At 40.9% G+C, this 23,317-nt stretch overlaps 1 protein-coding gene across 2 annotated transcripts; it reads right to left on the bottom strand.

Annotated features, from left to right (window-relative positions):
- Positions 1 to 344: 344 nt before the first annotated feature.
- Positions 345 to 22,777, bottom strand: LOC139368272 (elongin-B-like). Of its 2 annotated transcripts, XR_011626941.1 has the most exons (5): positions 22,498 to 22,777; positions 4,815 to 4,949; positions 3,368 to 3,476; positions 1,663 to 2,751; positions 345 to 1,578 (listed from the first exon to the last, which is right to left on the bottom strand). XR_011626941.1 is itself a non-coding variant. In XM_071106998.1 (4 exons), exons 1-4 carry the CDS (start codon positions 22,498 to 22,500, stop codon positions 2,639 to 2,641), a joined length of 360 nt encoding a protein of 119 aa, XP_070963099.1. In that variant the 5' UTR covers positions 22,501 to 22,752; the 3' UTR covers positions 345 to 2,638. The 2 variants fall into 2 exon arrangements, 1 of the variants encoding a protein (XP_070963099.1); XM_071106998.1 differs by having other exon boundaries at positions 345 to 2,751; positions 22,498 to 22,752.
- Between the last annotated feature and the right edge of the window lie 540 nt (positions 22,778 to 23,317).

The following is a 23,317-nucleotide window of genomic DNA, read 5'->3' as shown; positions in this document are numbered from 1 at the left end:
CTATCTATTTCAATTGGTGTCCTTCACATCGTGTCTGCCAGGATAAAAAATTGTGACAGTTACACCCATTTAATCTAATCTAGAAACACACCTGGTTAGAGATGTCAAGCTTCATTCACAAGGAATAAGTACGGGAATTGTTGCTACAGAACTGAGAATTTCACTCCTCTCCTCAATAGTGGATGTGACCAAAAACATTGAAAAAGCAATATTTCAATTCTGAATTGACTAAGCAATGAGCATGACTGACTATGGTTTACAATGACATTCCTCAACTAAATGTTAGTCATGTATTAGGTATGCCACTAGTAAGTTATATAAACATTGAAATACTGACAATTGAATAGAAAATAAACAAATGTTTATTTAAGCTCACAGTTACAGTCTATGTTTTTTCATTTGGGGCGGAAACTGATGTCACATGACCTGATGTATGGCAGGCCACCCCAAAGACCAGTCCAATGCTGATAACATCTTTTGCAAAGTTTTGCTTTAAATGTCACAAAAAGATGTCCTCAACCAACCGGTTCTCCTGCTTAGTCCAGGAGTTCCAAGCATTTGGTCTCAGTGCAAACAAACAAGAGTGAAGGGGCTGAAAATGTAAGAATTTCCACATTACATAAAATAAACTATAACGATGCTATAATGAAGTAGAACAGCATTTACCTTACAGTGTAAATTAGTTTTCCTTCCAGGTCTAAGTGTGAAAAGAAATCTATTCAGAAAAGCACACTGGAACTGTGTGTTCAGATAATAATATATGATGTGGAACAAACATGCTGCTCTTTGTGTAAAATAAGCCATCACGTCAGATCTATTCATGACAATTCTATCTGCAACCGTTCCACAACATCCACGACTATTTTGAATGTAGCCCAGAGAAGAGAACTGAGGAACACGAAGATAATTTATGATGAAAGACTATAAGATGGTGGAGATTTTAGCGTTAGTCTTTTTTCTTGTTCTTTACAATGGGATTCTCTCATGCATGTTTGCACGTTTTAACGTTTAACTCCTAACCCATGCACATTTTTTTCCAGTACATTGTTTGTTACACACAAATGCTACTTTGCCATTTTAAAGGAAAGTTTCACCCATTTTGAATGTTTTTGTGCATCTCTGAGCGATGTTCTATCGATTACCAGGGTCTTATCATGTTATCTTGTTTATCTGAGCTATTTCCGTTCAAGCAGGCAGGAATTTGGCCGGTAAGACATAGCATTGCGATAAAGCCGCTCTCATTACACTGGAAGTTAATAGGAATATGACTTTCAGATCGCGAAAACATCTATCATACGTCAGATTTCAATACTTCCCGGTGTCATAACGCAAGGGGTAGTCTTCTCTTAAATTAACCACTGATCATAATTTAGCAACAATCCTACCTCGAGAAATGTGTAATTTCAGAGGGTCCAGCACATTTCTCATATTTGTCTGCCTCTTCAGTCCAGGGAGTATTGCATGGTGCCGTTGCGAATGTCAGACCTCTGTGAGGCACATCGATCTGCATGTTGAACATGGTGATATTGTAGATTCCTAAATTGATAGTGCAGTTTCTTTAGGCGAATTTACAGATAACTAGCTACTTCACATGCTGATATTGACTTTGGTATTATTGTATGTAGCTACGTTTGCTTGCTTGCTAGCTACCTAGCTACCTACCTAGCTACTGTAGCCAGCCCATAGAGACCATTCCATTGGGGGTTTTGTAGTCGACTTGAGCTGCAACAGATTTCCACAACGATTTCCACCTCTTGCTACCAACCTTATTATAACGACAAAATTTAAAATATTGTTCTCACATAGTGTTCTTTTAACACTGTAAATTATAAGAATTAGCGGTTTTGGGTAGATTTTTCCTTTAAGAACAGTAATAGTAAGAACAATAATTATCTAACACTTATACAGGGTGGTAAATTAACACCAACCACATGCTGGTAGTTTGGCATTGCCTGGAATAATGTCTATTCTTACCAGACACATTGGCGGGTGGTTTATACAGAGCATTTGAGTGCATTTTTCTTTTCTAAATCCAAAGCCCACATGTAAAAAAAAACATTTAAGTGTGAAAATGCGTGTCAACTCTGGAAAATAGAATCTCAACGCTACAGTGGTGAAAGCATGATGGGGTACAGTCTTTTCTGTGATTTACATTTTTTCAGGGGGAAATGTGGCTGGTGAAAAATGTGAGTGGCTGGTAAAATTCGGGCATCCACCAACCACTACGTCTGGTGGACCAAAAAGTGAATTTCACACCCTGCACACACACACACAGAGTCACACTCAAAACCAACACAGAGTTATTCATTCAAATGAGAGAATTTGAGCCTGACACTCATGTGTCAGACTCATTCCCAAAGTGTTTGAACAGAATGGTACACCTGACAAGAAGGCTGGGGAGCAAGGAAGGGGGGGTTCTTATCATAAAGTAACTGCTGTTTGCAAAGCATTCACAGGGATCCAGGAGTGTTCGGTTAAGGTGAAGGTGGTTGGTAGTAACCTGGTTTGGTTACACATGCCCCATCCCATCTTAACCCAAAATTATGGTACATATCCTCTACCCTGCCACCTATATACCTCCTTGGCTGTTTTTGTAGACAGCCCTCTCCCATCCCCGATCCCTCCATGCCTCCCTCCATCACTGCACAGTCTGTTCGTTGGCAGTGCTGCCAGAGTCTTGGGGTTTCATGACGTCAGGGAGCTCTGGAGGGCTGGAGAATGCCCCCACCTGCAGCTGCTCAAACATCTCATCTGAAGAGGGGAGAAAGAAAGGGGGCTCAATAACACAGCGTACTAACATTACAGCCTACTGAGGACAACAGAGGACAACAGACTGAAACGGTGGTCAGTAGTAGCTGGACTAGCGTTGGACTAGTAACCGGAAGGTTGCAAGTTCAAACCCCCGAGCTGACAAGGTACAAATTTGTTGTTCTGCCCCTGAACAGGCAGTTAACCCACTGTTCCTAGGCCGTCATTGAAAATAAGAATTTGTTCTTAACTGACTTGCCTGGTTACATAAAGGTAAAAAAAAAACAGTTCATTCACTGGTCAACTGACTAATCAAACAGTCAAAGCACACCTGTCTATATCTAATCTTCGTTTTCAATTGGAAGATCCTTAACGTCCCCAACTTTCCTGAAGGACAGCACAACAAAATCCTAGCCCCTCCCCAAACGTACTGCTCTCATTATAAACAATCGAGTTGCTGTTTTTTAAACGCACCCTGTACCTTGTTAGATAAGAATATTTAAAAATCAGAGGAGCCTGAAGCTCTCAAATCTTGCATAACTAATCCAAATCCAATAGAGGGGGACTACACTGGGACTGGTAAAGTAGCTGGAGGAGTAGTTAGTGTAAATGAATGTACCACCCATTCGGAAAGCCAGTCCAACAGTGCATGGGGCCTGAGGTCTTGCAGTCTGGTTGGTGAAGCCGCAATCGCCAAGAGTTTTACTGTCTTCTAGCAACTGGTCATCCTGGGGAAAGAAAGAGATGATTATATTTGCTAATGTTACTGAAATTCATGAGACACTAAATTATGTTGTAAAGTGACGACTAAATCTGACACTGTTGGTGGTGGACCCAAAAGCAGATTTTTTATTATTTTTTTTACATTTACTTGACTGTTTAAACTGAGGCTAGCTCACATTTGATATAAGTTAAAGAAGTTAACTTTCTGGTGAGATGGAGATCCCTCTTGAAAAATAATATAGCTAACAAAAACACATTACATGGCCAAAATGTGTGGATTCGACTATTTCAGCCACACCCATTGCTGACATGTGTATAAAATCAAGCACACAGCCATGCAATCTCCATAGACAAACATTGGCAGTAGAATGGACCATACTAAAGAGCTCAGTGACTTTCAACGTAGCACCATCATAGGATGCCACCTTTAAAACAAGTCAGTTCGTCAAATTTCTGCCCTGCTGGAGCTGCCCTTGTCAAATGTAAGTGCTGTTATTGTGAAGTGGAAACGTCTAGGAGCAACAACGGCTCAGCCAATAAGTGGTAGGCCACACAAGCTCACAGAACGGGACCGCCGAGTGCTGTAACGTGTAGAGCATAAAAATCGTCTTTCCTTGGTTGCAACACTGACTACCGTGTTCCAAACTGCCTCTGGAAGCAACGTCAGTACAATCATTTTTGTCGGGAGCTTCATGAAATGAAAATGATTTTCATGAAGCTCCCGACAAACAATTTGTGCGCAATGCCAGATCAGAGGCAATAGGGATGACCAGGGATGTTCTCTTGATAAGTATATGAATATGACAATTTTCTTGTCCTGCTAGCCATTCAAAATGGAATGAGTACTTTTGGGTGTCAGGGAAAATGTGTGGAGTATAAAGTACATTATTTTCTTTCAGAATGTAGTGAAGTAAAAGTAGTCAAAAATATAAATAGTGAAGTAAAGTACAGATACCCAAAAAAACTACATGAGTAGTATTTTAAATAACTTTTACTGAAATACTTTACACCACTGCCTACAGAGCCCTGACCTAAACCCCATTGAACACCTTTGGGATAAATTGGAATGCCAACTGCGAGCCTGGCCTAATCGCCCAACATCAGTGTCCGACCTCACTAATGTTCAAGAGGCTCAATTGAAGCAAGTCCCTGCAGCAATGTTCCAACATCTAGTGTAAAGCCTTCCCAGAAGAGTGGAGGCTGTTATAGCAGTAAAGGGGGGACCAACTCCATATTAATGTCCATGATTTTGGAATGAGATGTTGGACGAGCAGGTGTAGTGTATTAATAATCGCGTAACTCCACCTCAACCCAACTCACTACTAAGGTAGAACCTGTGATACCTTGAAGAGCCTCTGTTCCTCAGGCTCTCTCTTGAGAATTCCCTCTACAATGCGCTTCAGCTCGTAGACGGTGGTGGACTCTTTGGCATCTGTGAAAATGGTGGTCTTCTGACGCCGGATTATAAGGAACACATCCTGAGAGAGAGGAAATAATAGGGGTGTATTAATTAATTATTAATTACATCTTGCAATGCAAACCGTTTACCGTTTACCGTTTACCGTTTACGAGACAAACGGAAGCAAACAGAGCTAACGGAATGAAACTGTGAGGGACCTACCTGAATTTGTCCAATTAAAAAAGAAATGTTTGGAGTAAACGGTTTCTGTTGCAAAACGTTTTGCAACAGACAGCATGTTTTGCAACAGACTCTGAGTAATGAATACACCACAGGAGAAGGTGTTGGTTAAGTATACACACAAATACAGTGCACATCAACAGGTTAGCATTTAGTAAGCCTGGAGAGAGTTATTTCAGCATTATGAGTGACCCAATTATGACTCATGATACATGATACAGCCCATAAAATACATTTTAGGCTGACAAATTAAGTGTTAAGTAGAAAATAGATAAGTAAAAAAGTGTTAAACAAATCAAAATATATTTTAGATTTTAGATTCTCCAATTATGTTAGCACAGCTGAGAACTGTTGTCCTGATTAAAGAAGCAATAAAACTGGTCTTCCTTAGACTAGTTGAGTATCTGGAGCATTAGCGGGTTCTATTACAGGCTCAAAATGCCCAGAAACAAAGATCAGACAGATCAGACTCTTCATAATTAATTGATCGTCCTCCAATAATCTCAGAAGGATATTTTGGTATAATTCACCTTGCTAACAAAAACAAAATACCTAGTGTTGCAGTCTCCCTCAACACCGAAAAAGCCTTTGATAGGGTCGAATAGCCATATGTCTTTTGTGTTTTGGAATCGTTCGGTTTAGGCACGGTTTGTAAACTTGCTTTTACAGTGCCTTGCAAAAGGATTAATCTCTCTTGGCGTTATTCCTATTTTGTTTCATTACAACCTGTATTTTAAATAGATTTTTATTTGGATGTCATGTAATGGAAATACACAAAATAGTCAAAATTGGTGATGTGAAATTATAAAAATGACTTGTTTCAGAAAATTCAAAATATTGTAAAAGTGGTGCATGCATATGCATTCAGCCCCTTTGCTATGAAGCCCCTAAATAAGATCTGGTGCAACCAATTACCTTCAGAAGTCACATAATTAGTTCAATAAAGTCCACCTGTGTGCAATCTAAGTGTCACATCTAAGTGTCACATGACCTCAGTATACTGTTCTGAAAGGAACACCACTATGCAAGGGGCACCATGAAGACCAAGGAGCTCTCCAAACAGGTCAAGGACAAAGTTGTGGAGAAGTACAGATCAGTGTTGGGTTATAAAAAAAATATCAGAAACTTTGAACATCCCACGGAGCACCATCAAATCCATTATTAAAACATTTAAAGAATATGGCACCACAACACACCTGCCATAAGAGGGCGGCCCACCAAAACTCACGGACCCGGCAAGGAGGGCATTAATAATAAAGGCAACAAAGAGACCAAAGATAATCCTGAAGGAGCTGCAAAGCTCCACCGAGGAGATTGGAGTATCTGTCCATAGGACCACACTCCACAGAGCTGGGCTTTACGGAAGAGTGGCCAGGAAAAAGCTACTGCTTAAAGACAAAAATAATCAAACATGTTTGGTGTTCGCCAAAAGGCATGTGAGAGACTCCACAAACACATGGAAGAAGGTACTCTGGTCAGATGAGACTAAAATTGAGCTTTTTGGCCATAAAGGAAAACGCTGTCTGGCACAAACCCAACACCTCTCATCACCCTGAGAACACCATCCCCACAGTGAAGCATGGTGGTGGCAGCATCATGCTGTGGGGGTGTTTTTCATCAAAAGGGTCTGGGAAACTGGTCAGAATTGAGGGAGTGATGGATGGTGTTAAATACAGAGAAATTATTGAGGGAAACCTGTTTCAGTCTTCCAGAGATTTGAGACTGGGACAGAGGTTCATCTTCCAACAGGACAATGACCCTAAGCATACTGCTAAAGCAACATTTGAGTAGTTTAAGGGGAAACATTTAAATGTCTTGGAATGGCCTAGTCAAAGCCCAGACCTTAATCCAATTGAGAATCTGTGGTATGACTTAAAGATTGCTGTTACACAAGTGGAACCCATCCAACTTGAAGGAGCTGGAGCAGTTTTGCCTTGAAGAATGGGCAAAAATCCCAATGGCTAGATGTGCCAAGCTTATATAGACATACCCCAAGAGACTTGCAGCTGTAATTGCTGAAAAAGGTGGCTCTACAAAGTATTGACTTTGGGGGGGTGAATAGTTATGCATGCTCAAGTTTTCTGTTTTTTTGTCTTATTTCTTGTCTGTTTCACAATAAAAAATATTTTGCTTCATCAAAGTGGTAGGCATGTTGTGTTAATGAAATCATACAAACCCGCCCCAAAAAATCTATTTTAATTCCAGGTTGTAAGGCAAAAAAATAGGAAAAATGCCAAGGGGGGTGAATACTTTCGCAAAGCCACTGTAGATCATGTTAATGACCAATGATTGAGAACTGTGTTTTATATAAGCAAAATCTTACCGTTGTCTGTCTTTGACCATCAAGCATAAGATTTATTTTAGATGGTCGCCTATGGGCTTCACATAATAACATGAAGAACCTCTATAAACTCAATCTGTCCGGCTTGTTGCAAAAGGTGGCGGGTGACATGTGTAAATGGATTGACTTGCCTCTCACTCCACTGGGTAGAATTCATGTAATTAAAAACGAATGTTCTGCCCAGATTTCAATCTCTCCCCAATCCCTGTGCTTGCAGCATTTTTTTACTCTCTCGACAAGCTGACCAGATGGTTTATCTGGCACGGCAAAACTCCTAGGGTTAGCATGGACAAACTGACCTTTAATTACGGTCACCGAGTCAATGTGTGGAGGTACAGGTTAGTCGAGGTAATTTGTACATGAAGGTAGGGGTAAAGTGACTATGCATAGATAATAAACAGCGAGTAGCAGCAGTGTAAAAACAATGGGGGGGGGGGGGGGGGGGTTATGCAAATAGTCCGGGTTCCATTTGATTAGCTGTTCAGCAGTCTTATGGCTTGGGGGTAGAAGCTGTTAAGGAGCCTTTTGGACCTAGACTTGGCGCTCTGGTACCGCTTGCCATGTGGTAGCAGATAGAACAGTTTATGACTTGGGTGACTGGAGTCTTTGACAATTTTTTGGGCCTTCCTCTGACACCGCCTAATAAATAGGTCCTGGATGGCAGGAAGCTTGGCCCGAGTGATGTACTGGGCTGTACGCACTTCCCTCTGTTGCGCCTTACGGTCGGATGCTGAGCAGTTGCCATTTCCTTTGTTTACGATGCTCTCATGTCAGGATTACCACTGGCTGAGCTAGATAAACATCTTAGATGGGAAAAGATATGGGTCTTAATCTTGAAGAGGGACTATGGAGTGACCTATGCAGGGACGGTGTTACATCCACATTGAACTCCAGATACAGACAGATCCAGTTTAATTTCCTCCATCCGCTCTATGTCACCCCATCTAGATTGCACAAGTTAAATCCTGGTATCTCCTCCCTATGTTTTAGATGTGGCTCAGATGAAGGAACATTCCTCCATTCCACTTGGCAGTGTTCAAAACTACACAATTTCTGGCAAGGGGTATGTGATACCATATACTCAATTCATGGGGCTGCATTCCCTTCAGACCCTGAAGTCTGTCTACTGGGTAACTTTACTAATTCCAATCTTAGGCAAAGTCATACTATAAAGCTAACAGAAATTTAGCAAGTGATTGCTGCTAAGAAATGTATTGCCTTGAAATGGATATCAGATACCCCCCTGCCAGTTGCAATGTGCTATCTGAAGTTAATAGTTGTATCCCACTGGAGAAATTTACTTAGTGCTTGAAGAATAAGTCAGAGGCATTTTACAGAATTTGACAACGACCTTTATGGATTTTATGGAGAGTCTCCCCTCACATCACATTGATTGCATCTCTGTATAATCCTCATGTAATGTTTCACACTTAATGTATAATATGTAGCCTACTAAAGGTGACCATGTCTCTTCTTTTAATATATATTTTTTGCATTTAAATTTGTGTTTGTTGTCTTTAATGCTATTATAACGTTGTTATATTGTTGTCTGTCTTCTCATTTTAGTTTTGAATGTTCTTAATTGGAAAATGCAAAAATGTAATATTCAACAACAACAAAAAGAAGCTGATTAAACAGTATGATCATTAAACAGGTGCACCTTGTGCTGGGGACATTAAAAAAGGCTACTATAAAATGTGCAGTTTTGTGACACAACACAATACCACAAATGTCTCAAGTTTTAAGGGTGCGTGCAATTGGCATGCTGACTGCAGAAATGTCCACCAGAGCTGTTGCCAGAGAATTGAATGTTCATTTCTCTACCATAAGCTGCCTCCAACGTCATTTTAGAGAATTTGGCAGTAGGTCCAACCGGCCTCACAACCGCAAACCACATGTAACCATGCCAGCCCAGGACCTCCAAATCTAGCTTCTTCACCTGCGTGAACGTCTGAGACCAGCCACCCGGACTGCTGATGAAACTGTGTGTTTATCGATGGCAATGGAGCTCTGTTTCCCCCAGTAATTTAATCCTCCCTTGTATGATAGTTTTTGCCTTCCTCACTAATGATGCCTTTTCCCTATTCCCTGCCTGTACATTAGCCTATCAGATTTTCTGTTATCAACCTATTGCCTGATCTCCCGGATGACGTTACTAGCCTTTTCCCTGCCTGTACTGTCGTCTTTTTTGGACCCCTGTGTATGACCTTCTGCCTGCCCCTGGACCCAACTACCTGCCTCCTCCTGTGGTCCTTTACAAATAAACACCTTCTGCGCCCTGCGCTTGAAACCAGCTCTCTGTATACCATCGTGTTCATTACAGTCACCAACCTTTTCTGAGTCAAGATTACTTTAGCAGTCAAAAAGCAAGCCGAGATCTACGAATCAAATAATTATTTTAACATGACTTAAAAAGATTTATGCCATGCAACATTAACCAAATAAGAACAGTTCTGTAGGAATGAGGTTAGGGCAGTAGGTCTAGGGATGTAATGGATCGCCGAACCCATGGTTCGGTATGTATTGTTGTTTTGGGGTCACGGTTCGGTTTCAGTACAGTGGGAAAAATGAAATGCCAGCAGTTACTGTAGTTCATTTTTATTTTGGCAAAATATATAAACTAACCCAGGAACATATAAAATGGGTTTCATTTTTGGCCTAATTCCATTATTTCATTCTAGGTTTCAGATTTGGATTGATTTTCAAGTTTCACACTTTTTTAAATAGAGAAACAACAAAATTGGTTCTAAGTCCACAACAATGCTTAAACCACAGGACGTGTGTAATTCCCCTCCATATAATACAGTATGATACAATACAGTACAGTAATACAGTTCACACTCAAAAAGATTAGCATACTAGAGCAAGTGTAATTTATTTACCCAAGAGACCATACAGCTGGCTACATCTATGGGCTTTTATGTTTTTCTGTCTTGCATAATGTGCAGTAGCAACAAATATTATATATGTAGCCTATTGGATAACGACACAATCATTTGGGCTTTTTTGGACTTGGGCTCATTAAATGTATTTAATGTATGACTCATCAGGCTCAGGTAGCATCAGGCTTTAATTTTCGATTAAAGCGCTAATCAAATCCAGACATAGGCCTATTTAGATTGCTTTTGAATGACACTTCCGGTTTAGGCCAGAAATACCAGGTTACCAAGGAGAAAAGTGATGTTTTCTACGGATGGAACATTTGTAAAATAGTGGGCACATACTCAACCCTAGTAGGCATAGCCTATAGGCCGAGTGTTAGGCTATAGGCCTAGAATATACACTGCTCAAAAAAATAAAGGGAACACTAAAATAACACATCCTAGATCTGAATTAATGAAATATTCTTATTAAATACTTTTTTCTTTACATAGTTGAATGTGCTGACAACAAAATCACACAAAAATTATCAATGGAAATCAAATGTATCAACCCATGGAGGTCTGGATTTGGAGTCACACTCAAAATTAAAGTGGAAAACCACACTAAAGGCTGATCTAACTTTGATGTAATGTCCTTAAAACAAGTCAAAATGAGGCTCAGTAGTGTGTGTGGCCTCCACGTCCCTGTATGACCTCCCTACAACGCCTGGGCATGCTCCTGATGAGGTGGCCTGGACTAAAGCATCCGACAACTCCTGGACAGTCTGGATAGAGCGAGACATGATGTCCCAGATGTGCTCAATTGGATTCAGGTCTGGGGAACGGGCGGGCCAGTCCATAGCATCAATATCTTCCTCTTGAAGGAACTGCTGACACACTCCAGCCACATGAGGTCTAGCATGGTCTTGCATTAGGAGGAACCCAGGGCCAACCGCACCAGCATATGGTCTCACAAGGGGTCTGAGGATCTCATCTCGGTACCTAATGGCAGTCAGGCTACTTCTGGCGAGCACATGGAGGGCTGTGCGGCCCCCCAAAGAAATGCCACCCCACACCATGACTGACCCACCGCCAAACCGGTCATGCTGGAGGATGTTGCAGGCAGCAGAACGTTCTCCACGGCGTCTCCAGACTCTGTCACGTCTGTCACATGTGCTCAGTGTGAACCTGCTTTCATCTGTGAAGAGCACAGGGCGCCAGTGGCGAATTTGCCAATCTTGGTGTTCTCTGGCAAATGCCAAACGTCCTGCACGGTGTTGGGCTGTAAGCACAACCACCACCTGTGGACGTCGGGCCCTCATACCACCCTCATGGAGTCTGTTTCTGACCGTTTGAGCAGACACATGCACATTTGTGGCCTGCTGGAGGTCATTTTGCAGGGCTCTGGCAGTGCTCCTCCTTGCACAAAGGTGGAGTTAGCGGTCCTGCTGCTGGGTTGTTGCCCTCCTACGGCCTCCTCCACGTCTCCTGATGTACTGGCCTGTCTCCTGGTAGCGCCTCCATGCTCTGGACACTACGCTGACAGACACAGCAAACCTTCTTGCCACAGCTCGCATTAATGTGCCATCCTGGATGAGCTGCACTACCTGAGCCACTTGTGTGGGTTGTAGACTCCGTCTCATGCTACCACTAGAGTGAAAGCACCGCCAGCATTCAAAAGTGACCAAAACATCAGACAGGAAGCATAGGAACTGAGAAGTGGTCTGTGGTCACCACCTGCAGAACCATTCCTTTATTGGGGGTGTCTTGCTAATTGCCTATAATTTCTACCTGTTGTCTATTCCATTTGCACAACAGCATGTGAAATGTATTGTCAATCAGTGTTGCTTCCTAAGTGCACAGTTTGATTTCACAGAAGTGTGATTGACTTGGAGTTACATTGTGTTGTTTAAGTGTTCCCTTTATTTTTTTGAGCAGTGTATATACACTACCGTTGAAAGGTTTGGGGTCACTTAGAAATGTCCTTGTTTTTTAAAGAAAAGCACTTTTTTTCCGTTTAAATAACATAAAATTGATCAGAAACATAGTGTAGATATTGTCAATGTTGCAAATGACTATTGTAGCTGGAAACAGTTGATTATTTATGGAATATATAAATAGACATACAGAGGCCCATTATCAGCAACCATCACTCTTGTGTTCCAATGGCACTTTGTGTTAGTTAATCCAAGTTCATCATTTTAAAAGGCTAATTGATCATTAGAAAACCCTTTTGCAATTATGTTAGCACAGCTGAAACCGGTTCTGATAGAAAAAGCAATAAAACTGTCCTTCTTTAGACTAGTTGAGTATGTGGAGCATCAGCATTTGTGGGTTCGATTACAGGCTCAAAATGGCCAGAAACAAAGAACTTTGTTCTGAAATTTGTCAGTCTATTCTTGTTCTGAGAAATGAAGGCTATTCCATGCGGGAAATTGCCAAGAAACTGAAGATCTCGTACAACGCTGTGTACTACCCCCTTCACAGAACAGCACAAACTGTCCCTAACCAGAATAGAAAGAGGAGTGTAAGGCCCCGGTGCACAACTGAGCAAGAGGACAAGTACATTAGAGTGTCTAGTTTGAGAAACAAACGCCTCACAAGTCCTCAACTGGCAGCTTCATTAAATGGTACCCGCAAAACACCAGTCTCAAAGTCAACAGTGAAGAGGCGACTCCGGGATGCACACACACAGAGCATTCGGAAAGTATTCATACCCCTTGACTTTTTCCACATTTTGTTACGTTACAACCGTACTCTAAAATGGATTTAATAAAAAATACTCAATCTCCCATAATGACAAAGAGAAAACAGGGTTTTAGATTTGTTTTGCTAATGTATTAAAAATAAAAAACATATATACAAACGTATTCAGAGCCTTTGCTATGAGACTCGAAATTTAGTTCAGGTGCATCCTGTTTTCATTGATCATCCTAGAGTTATTTCTACAACGTGATTGGAGTCCACCTGTGGTAAATTCAATTGATTGGACATGATACAGAAAGGCACACACTTGTCTTTCTAATTGTCCGTAGAGCTCCGAAGGTCCCCCACTGTTGTGTTGGGCACCTTCAATGCTGCAGAAATGTTTTGGTACCCTTCCCCAGATATGTGCCTCGACACAATCCTGTCTCGGCGCTCTACAGACAAGTCCTTTGATCTCATGGCTTGGTTTTTGCTCTGATATGCACTGTCAGCTGTGGGACCTTACAAAGTGGGACCTTTTATAGACAGGTGTGTGCATTTCCAAATATTTTTTAAATAGAGTTGTAACGTAACAACATGTGGAAAAGGTCAAGGGGTCTGAATACTTTCAGAATGCACTGTGTAGATACATATTAGTTAATGATTTGGACACTTTAAAACTGTGTTTTGACATTGGGCTATTTTTCAAAATGTCTTGTCAACAGGAAGTAGAAACAGCATCATTTTCAACCTACGTTTTTGAAATATAAATTTAACTTTCAACATTAATTTCCAATGGTATAGTACTTAATCAGGTGAAAACAGCTGCATCCGTCCAAAAACATGCTGTGATTGATATATTTGAATGATATACCAGAAATCACCAAAACGAGTTTGCTCTGCCTACACTGAAGATGTTTGATCATTCTTTAATAATTGGCAATACTAGCCAAGTGTCAAGTCTATCACGCTGGCTAGCTTGCCACTTAACTCTGTAAAAAATATGGAGGAAGCCATTGATGTCATCACCCCATTGTTTCATATGACAATTCTCAGTGGCCCGTTTGAAGATCAGGAAGTGTCATTTCAGCGTGTCACTATCTTGCTACATGGCAGAGCTTTCAAGTATGGGTAGCTGTAGCCCAATATGGCGACCAGAGTATTGGCGTGTCGAACAGAGTGGGTGTATGGAAAGCTTATCAGCTAACTGGGCAGATTTGTTGCCACTCAATGTTTTGCGAGTCTGATTGGTTGCACGACGAGTAGATACGCAGGCGACTTGAGGTGCTTCCTTACCTGTCGGGAAGTCTGCGGCATTTCCCGTATGATCGGTGAGAATTTACATATGGCAAATGGACAGTCCTTTACTACTTGGTATCACGGTCGTGTCGCCGGCAGTAGCTAATGTGGCGATTTTGTTCTCTCACACAATTTTATTTCAAGTAGGAATACCTACACAAGAAATAACTAATAACTAATATTGATTACTATCTAGATGTCACCTTGATAAATATCCAACATACAGTCCACTACTCAATGGGGAGGTCATGAATACCAACACCTGGACAGTGCCCTTCACTCCCACTTGACAAGCACTACTGTCCTGCAATGGTGTGATCCCAATAAACCAATATCAGGGTTACAGTCACAGTAAGCACACAAACGCATGAAACAAGAGTACACCAAACATAAATAAAAAATTAACAATCGTCAGTTTTATAACTATTTACAAATTAGTGTAAAACAGTGAAATATGACTCAAGACATCCTCTGGTTTAAAAGGCCAAACTCTCGTGGTACGGTAGCTCCATGTACTGTAGTTGCGCGCTAAGAAATTGATGATTTAAAAACTTTAAATGAAAACCGTCCTAACCTATTGCAGCAAAGTTCTTCGACACACCCACTTTCAACACGCCAAATACTTTCCTGGACACCCATTCGCCCATACTCGGGTTGCAATATAGTCCAACACACACATAAAACCTAGCGGTAAAACCCGGTAATGGTTCCAATCGTTTATGCGTTTGGGATTTTAGAACTACTTCATATTTTTAAAAAAAGGTCTGTATTTCGTGTAGGCTTACCCAAGTGGGACATTTTGATAACCATTAAAATCTCTCTCAGACAAGGTGAGTTGTATCAATATATTCGCCTCTTAATTTTTTTAATATGTGAAACGCTAATTACCAAAAGAGAAGACCTGAGCAAGACCACAAATTCCTGCACGTCATCTCTAGCCGACACGGTCAGCTACCGTTCACCAGCAAGATCAGAGACCTGTGTCCAATCCATTAATTTGTCCCCCTTCTGTTTTTAACTAGCCACGGACTACACTTTAGCTAACTAGTTAGCACAGCAGTAGATTACAGGATTGTTTTACTCAGCCTAGATAATTGTTTATGCAGTATGTCGACTTGGCCATTTCAGCCCTTATAGCATTTTTAAGGATAAGCATAAGAGCATTAAAAGGGGAGAAGACCAATATAAAGGCTTGCCATGTGGAGAAGTGCATTTTAGCCATACAATGTGTTCTATACAGCTGTTAACATAACGAAAGAGCCATTTAATTATATAATCATTAACCAGATTACCCCAGATACCAGACGAAGTAATAACTCAATATAAATATCTAAAAATCATATTGACATTCAAAATGGGATGTTTAGACATTAGCCTCTATTTTCATGACCAGAGACAAATCTACAAACGGGCACACTATTGATCTATTAGTAGTGGTACATGCATTAACAATCTTGATTTATAGGATCCTTCCCACTATATGACATGTCAAGTGATAAAATCCCAAGTTATCAATTTAAAAAAATTATCGATAAACTTAACTTGTCCTCATGTGAAAGTTAGTTTATTAAATATTCTACAGCTGTAATGTCAATCAAATCATACTTTATTTATAAAGCACATTCCTTACAACGAATGCATTTCAAGGTGTTCAGTCATTGGATGGGGTGTCGTCTACAATGGGCCACAGATAACAAAGAGCACATCAATGCATTAAAAATGGCCACAGGGATGGATGTGCAGGAGTCAGGGCTATGGGTCACAGGGTCTGGGATCCTCACCGGATGGTCTGGTGGGCACCACAGTAGTGGTATAGGTAAAGTGTCCCAATGGTGCAAGGGACCTTACCATTGAGGCAGTGAAGTCGAAGGATTTCTATATCAAGGAGGATATTTCAGCCTCTGAACACCATCCTTACTAGCATCAGGTCCAAGATCAAGCTCCACATCACTGGAAGGGACACCTGCTTCATTGTGTGGACCACCAAAGCCTCCATAACATGACAAACTCTGGCAGACTCATATTGCTCCTCCTGCCAGTACCTGTTTTCAGCAAAAATATTTCACATAGTTCATACACACACGGTTCACAAAACAAGTTCCATTACAAGTTTTGCTCAAAGCAGCCAATGAAAGTAATGTAAAATAAAATGTTATTGGTCACATACACATGGTTAGCAGATGTTATTGCGAGTGTAGAGAAATGCTTATGCTTCTTGAGCCGACAGTACAGCAGTATCTAACAGGTTATATCTAACAATTCCACAACAAAACCTAATACACACAACCTAGTAAAAGAATGGGATGAGAATATGTAAGTATAAAATATGGATGAGCAGTGAGAGCAGCTAAGATGCTGAAAGATACAGTATATAAATATGAGATGAGTAATGCGAGATATGTAAACATTTATTTATTTTTAACCTTTATCTAGGCAGGTCAGTTAAGAACAAATTCTTACTTTCAATGACGGCCTAGGAACAGTGGGTTAACTGCCTTGTTCAGGGGCAGAACGACAGATTTGTACCTTGTCAGCTCGGGGATTTGAACTTGCAACCTTCCGGTTACTAGTCCAACACTAACCATTAGGCTACCCTGCCACATGCTTAAAGTAGCATTATTAAAGTGACTAGTGTTCCATTTATTAAAGCCAATGATATCAAGTCTGAAGGTAGGCAGCCGACCCCCTCTGTGATAGTGGTGGCTGTTGAACAATCTGATGGCCTTGAGATTGAAAAACAGCTTCTATCGCTCTGTCCCAGCTCCTATCGCTCTGTCCCAGCTCCGATGCACCTGTACTGACCTCGCCTTCTGGATGGAAGCAGGGTGAACAGGTCATGGCCCGGGTGGTTATTGTCCTTGGATCTTTTTTGCCTTCCTGTGACATCAGGTGTTGTAGGTGTCTTGGAGGGCAAGTAGTGGTTAACTTTATCATGGGCACAGTGGGAATTTATACTGTTTCTGTGATGTTTAAATGATTTCTTACTTGCTGAAGGCCCCGGTCATCCCTGACTATCTGATATTGTTGAAAAAGAAGTGAACAATGAATAAAGATCATTCACAAACAACTAGAATAGTTTATATTACATTCAAGTTTTCCTCAAAGCAGCCAACTAAAGTAATGTAGTTATCATAAGTTCAAATCACAACGGATGGTCTGAATGCATCTCCACAGTTTCACAACTCGCATTACATTTTATCATGGGCACAGTCGGAATTTATATCTATGACGTTTAAATTATGTATTACACCCAGAGTGAGAGAGTACATCACTCCCAGCAGATCCCCTTGCAGAGGGTGGCGTTGATCATGCACTGCTTCTCGTGGGGTGAGTCTGACATTCTGCATGCCACGCCTTATGTTTAAAAATGGGTACAAAGTCAACATTCTGATGCATCTACAAATTCAATGTTTCACACAATATTGTATCATATTTGATGCGTTACGGACCTGTCCGGCCACAGGCTCGATTTACTGGAGTCTCCACAACTGGATCACACTGGCACAGGATGTCCATGCACCGGATGGCCTGAGGGATGCACTCCTGTTGGACTGAAAAACAAAGACATTTGTTCAGTGGTAGGTATTTTTCAATGCTGTATCACCATCTTTATCTGGACAGAAAACATATCGTTTATAATACTCATTCATCATCGTTTGTTCTCGTTTCCCAATCAACAGTCTGAATCTTCCTCTTCTGCCATGGTGGATGTGCTACCTTTTCTGGTAATTACAGGGCCATTTCTTTTTCCCACCAGAAAATGACAGCTGTCACTGGGTTTCCAGTCCATCCATCTGAAAAACACCACAGGTTAAGTTACTTTTACTAGCTAGGTTGATTACTAAAATCATATCTACAGTATATATACACAAAAGTATGTGGACACCCCTTCAAATGAGTGGATTCCGCCATTTCAGCCAAACCTGTTGCTGACAGGTGTATAAAATTAAGCACACAGCCATGCAATAACCATAGACAACATTGGCAGTAGAATGGCCTTACTGAAGAGCTCAGTGACGTTCAATGTATGCCATTTCTCCAACAGGTCAGGTCACCACATTTCTGCCCTGCTAGAGCTGCCCCAGTTAACTGTAAGTGCTGTTATTTTGAAGTGGAAACCCCTAGGAGCAACCGCTAAGCAGCAAAGTGGTAGGGACTGCCGAGTGCTGAAGCGCGTAACAATCTGTCCTTGGTTGCAACACTCACTACCAAGTTCCAAACTGCCTCTGAAAGCAACCTTGAGAGCTTCATGAAATGTGTTTCCATGGCCGAACAGCAGCACACAAGCCTAAGATCACCATGTGCAATGCCAAGTATCAGCTGGGGTGCTGTAAAGCCTTCTCTGAAGTGATGAATCACGCTTCTCCATCTGGCAGTCTGACGGACGAATCTGGAGAACACTACCTGCCCAAATTCATAATCCCAACTGTAAAGTTTAGTGGAGGGAGAATAAAGGCCTGGGACTGTTTATCATGGTTCAGGCTTGGCCCCTTAGTTCCAGTGAAGGGAAATATTAACGCTAGAGCATACAATGACATTCTATACAATTATGTGCTTCCAACTTTATGGCAACAGTATAAAAAAGGATCTGACCCACCCGCCCTCAACCCTATCAAAGGCCTTTGGAATGAATTGGAACGCTGACTGCGAGCCAGGCCTAATCGCCTAACTAACATCAGTGCAGGACTGCACTAATGCTCATGGCTGAACAGAAGCAAGTCCCTGCAGCAATGTTCCAACATCTAGGGGGAAGCCTTCACAGAAGAGTGGGGGCTGTTATAGTAGCATATTAATGCTGATGACTTTGGAATGAGATGTTCGACGAGTAGGTGTCCACATACTTTTGGTGATGTAGTGTATATTAAAATACCATAACCAAGACTTGACTATAGTTACAGTAAAATAGACTGGGCTTTTGACTATCTGCACATCTAAAATCCTACTATGTGGATGGGACATTTCTACTGGGATGGAGGAATCTGGAATGCTCAACTAGATGATCAGGACAGTCGATGGTACTATTTGCCCAAAGAGGTGAAGTATTGCGATGAGTTATACAGTTGTATGTCTGAGTAATTCTAAAGAGGCAAGTTAAAAAACCTCAGCCATACAGTCACTAAGGAGGACTAAGAGTGATAGGGGGATCATCTGAAAGGGACTGACATTCAGGGATGGAAGATAAGGATTTTGTGCACTGGCCAGCTGGCCGTGATTTCTACATTCAGATCCTAAATCTGTGGCATGTGATGTTTATAAAGGAAAAATGTCACTGCTGTGTCAGGCTAGTTTGGCACATTGTCTATTGCCCAGTCTGAAAAGTAATAGCATCGGGCTAGCTTAAATTCCATCCCTGTTGACATTTCTAACTGACTTCACAGGTACTATGATTAGTCATGTACAGCAGATGCACTCGTTGAACAAAACCGTTTGTGTTTCCTATGGGGAAAACATTGAGGTCACAAGTAATTTGTGAGCCAGCCAGCCAACGTTAGCTAATAGAGCCAACTTGCCTACTAGAGCATAACATTTAAACTGGCCACCCACCAAATGTGGGTAAAGTTAAGTATTGGCAGGTAAGAATATCTATTTCACCATCCACGTTAGCGGGTGATCAATTTGCAGGTCTCTACAGTGAAAACTTTACATTAGCTGAACATTTTTTTTGTCAAGTATGAGCACGTGTGAGTTTTAGGGTTAGAAAAACGCTGAGGTATATGTTTAAGTATTTATGCTGTTTTCTTTAATAGCTAGCTGCAAATTGCACAAAAATCCTAAATCCCACCTCGCGCAGAAACATTCCCGGGTAGGGGAGCTGTGCGCAATGAGTGAAGTACTGATTTGATTCATTTTTGGAGGCGCTGCACACAGGGAAAAAAGTTGGTCTAATTTACTCAAGTCGACAAAGTGAGACTTCGTCGTGTTTCTTGGTCAATTACATTATTTTGTTCACAAGCCTGGTTGATTGTCAACATTAGTTTGAATCTGTTGCTTCAGAGTGAAGAACCCAAAACTCACACGTGACAGGTTGAGTGGCCTCGTTACCACGGTGACCCCCCCGCCCTTAAGGGTAGCATAACATTGTGTGCCATTTTGATTCGTGACAAAATACCACATTAATTCTTACTAATATATATTTTTTAGAAATATTAAATAGCATGGTCATCATTTTTTAAATGTAATTATGGCAACAAAAATCATTTTTAATCTACCTGCCACAGTGGCTGATGGACCCAAAAGTTACTTTACCCTGTAGCCAACCAATGTGCCTAACTAGCTAGCCCACCAGGCGATATTTAGCTAGATAACTAACCGTTTACTGTTCATGTAGTCAGTGTTTTAAGTGGTGACATGCTAGCTAAGCAACTACTCTTGCCACGGTGCCGGCCTAACATTAACTAGAAAGTCTCAGCTAGCTAAATATCCCTTCCCTTGTGGGCTAACGCTAGCTAGCATGTCACCACATGAGAAAAAGTAGCTGGCTAGCTCACTAAAGACATGTCAATAAAAAGGTCACAACAGTCATTATGCTAGCTTTATTTTTAACTTGTAATTAAGGTAACGTGCATTGTACAAGTAACTAACACTAGTCGGTGGTTATCTAGCAAATTTTCATAAGCACCTAGCTAAACAGATCTTTGATCTAACCAAAATTGCTTGTTAGCAGCTAGCAAACAGGGCTTACCTTATCACATGGCTCCAGCGACGCCTTTCACTTAGCGGTCGGAAAACGATTTAAAAAAATGCACGTATGCTTATTGGAGTTGTGGTTACAATCGGGTACATAGCACAGATGCTTCTGATCAACGGAGAGACCAAAGGTTCGCTACAAAAAGAGGGTAATTAATAAATTATAGTAATTTTAAAATGCTACGGTAGTTAGCTAGATCATTAAAAAAATACGCACAATAACAATTATTTACACGAGAAACTAAAAATGCTACGATATGTACGTTATTTGTTAGGTTACTTGCTACTTAATGAGTATGTATGGAGAAATGTTCATTGGGGCTGATGTCAAAGCTTGCGACAAGATTGTGTAGTATGATAACAAAATGCTTATGTGGCTTTTTGGGGGGGTAATTACAGGCGAATATTTGTTTTAATGACCTTGTCTGAGAGATTTGCACGGTTATCAGAGTCACGCCAGGGTAGGTTTACACGAAACACACCGTATATGAACTATTTCTAAAAACACTTAACGAAAAAAAACTATTGGAACCATTTCCAGGTTTTACCGCTAGGTTTTATGACTCATACTGTGGTATTCAATTAGGATGCACCCTCTTCTCAGTTCTTGGTCACATCATATGCAATTTTGTAAACTATTATACGAAGTGATGTTGCAAGCTAGCCCAGTGTTGCCCCCTCATTGAGTCACTTTACCCCTACCTACATGTACAAATTACCTCGACTAACCTGCACATTGACTCGGTACCCCCTGTATATAAACTTTATTTTATTTAGTAAATATTTTCTTAACTGCATTGTCGGTTAAGGGTTTGTAAGTAAATATTTAACGGTAAGGTATTCGGAGCATGTGACATAACATTGATTTGATCTCGTTGAAGGCCGAACAAGGTACTACAGGCTGCAATTAGCAACTAAATTATACTTTTAAATCACACAGATAAAGTTAATGAAATACATCTGGTGAAATACAAGCGATTTTTGGAAAAATGATCATGTTAGATGTTTTTGTATATATTCACGAATACTGACCACGAAGATCGTAATTTCTCCATTCACTATAATGGGGATTCTGTTTTAGGAAAGAATGCGATTAGTTCAACCGTCGGCCTTCAATTTGAAATCCTCAAGGCGAGGGGGCAGTCGTTCTCTAGATTGTTTGTTTGGTCAACAAGCCTGGCAAAAGCCTTGTTTCCCGTCATTTAAAAGCCTGAGCCTGATGCAACTAGCTGGTTAGCATCTCGCCTAGCCACAGACTTGCCATAACCAAGACCACTTATAGTTAACTACGCATTTGTAATATTATTTTCTGTTTGCCACAATACTGACTTAATTTTGGCTAGCTAGCTTTAACTAAAAGCGTTAGCCTAGCAAAAGCTAGCTATCAAGTTATTCGGTAAACTAAACCAAAAATAAGGCTGCTGATTCAATAATACCACATTCCCAAAAACGTTAGTCTCCTTAAATACAAAAATGTTCCTAGAAACTACAGGCAAGCTTTCTTGAAAACTCACCATTTCAAGTAGATTGTTGCGACAGTCGCCTCAGGGTCAGTTCTATGCAGAATGCTTGAGTCGTCCCTAGCCTTACATTAACCATTTGAAATGTCAACATCAATTAGGTAGGGACGTCCGGAGGATCCCTGATAACACCGCCCGTAGCCCCAGACTGCACTGCGCGGCCAAAGAGACGTTAAGGTATAAACAAAGATTTTGGATATACTGACAAGATACTTCTCTCTCCGCCCTAACAATGGGAGTCATTGTCCACAAAGAGGCATGTTGGGCTCCGCCCATTTCTCTCTTTGGATTGGTGGTTGTCTAATTATTTTAATAATATTTAATGAGGGTTGTTGACGTCAACCCCCTGTATAAAATGGCGAGAGATGCTATGCTACCTGCTTTCATATGCATAGCCATCTCGAGACAACTCCGATATTAACCCATTTAATCCCGATTTTTCCCATACATGAAAATATCCAAATCCTGTGTCATTAGTAATCCTTTGAAATAATCTATCATATTTTTATTTTTTTACATTTTCATGGAAAAGTAGGTGAAAAAGTGTGTTTTATGGTTGGTCATGGGATAATGTAATGTATAATGAATTAACATATTTCTCCTATGCAGTCATCAAAATTCTTAAATAACCCAGCCCAGTTAACACATGTAAAACTCTCTCACTGGCAGTCCCCAGCATTGCTACTAGAATGCCCCATCACATTCCCCTGTGACTATTTTACATATCAAAAACCCTAATGCAACACCGATAGGAATACTGAGAACAAAGACAAAAAACAACCATCAACATATTTTAACATTGTTACTTTAGTAC

The sequence above is a fragment of the Oncorhynchus clarkii genome, chromosome 16, assembly GCF_045791955.1.
Source record: "Oncorhynchus clarkii lewisi isolate Uvic-CL-2024 chromosome 16, UVic_Ocla_1.0, whole genome shotgun sequence".
In the NCBI taxonomy this organism is placed as follows: domain Eukaryota; kingdom Metazoa; phylum Chordata; class Actinopteri; order Salmoniformes; family Salmonidae; genus Oncorhynchus; species Oncorhynchus clarkii.
The sequence above is the reverse complement of the archived record's forward strand: the minus strand, read 5'-3'. Positions and strand labels throughout refer to the sequence as shown.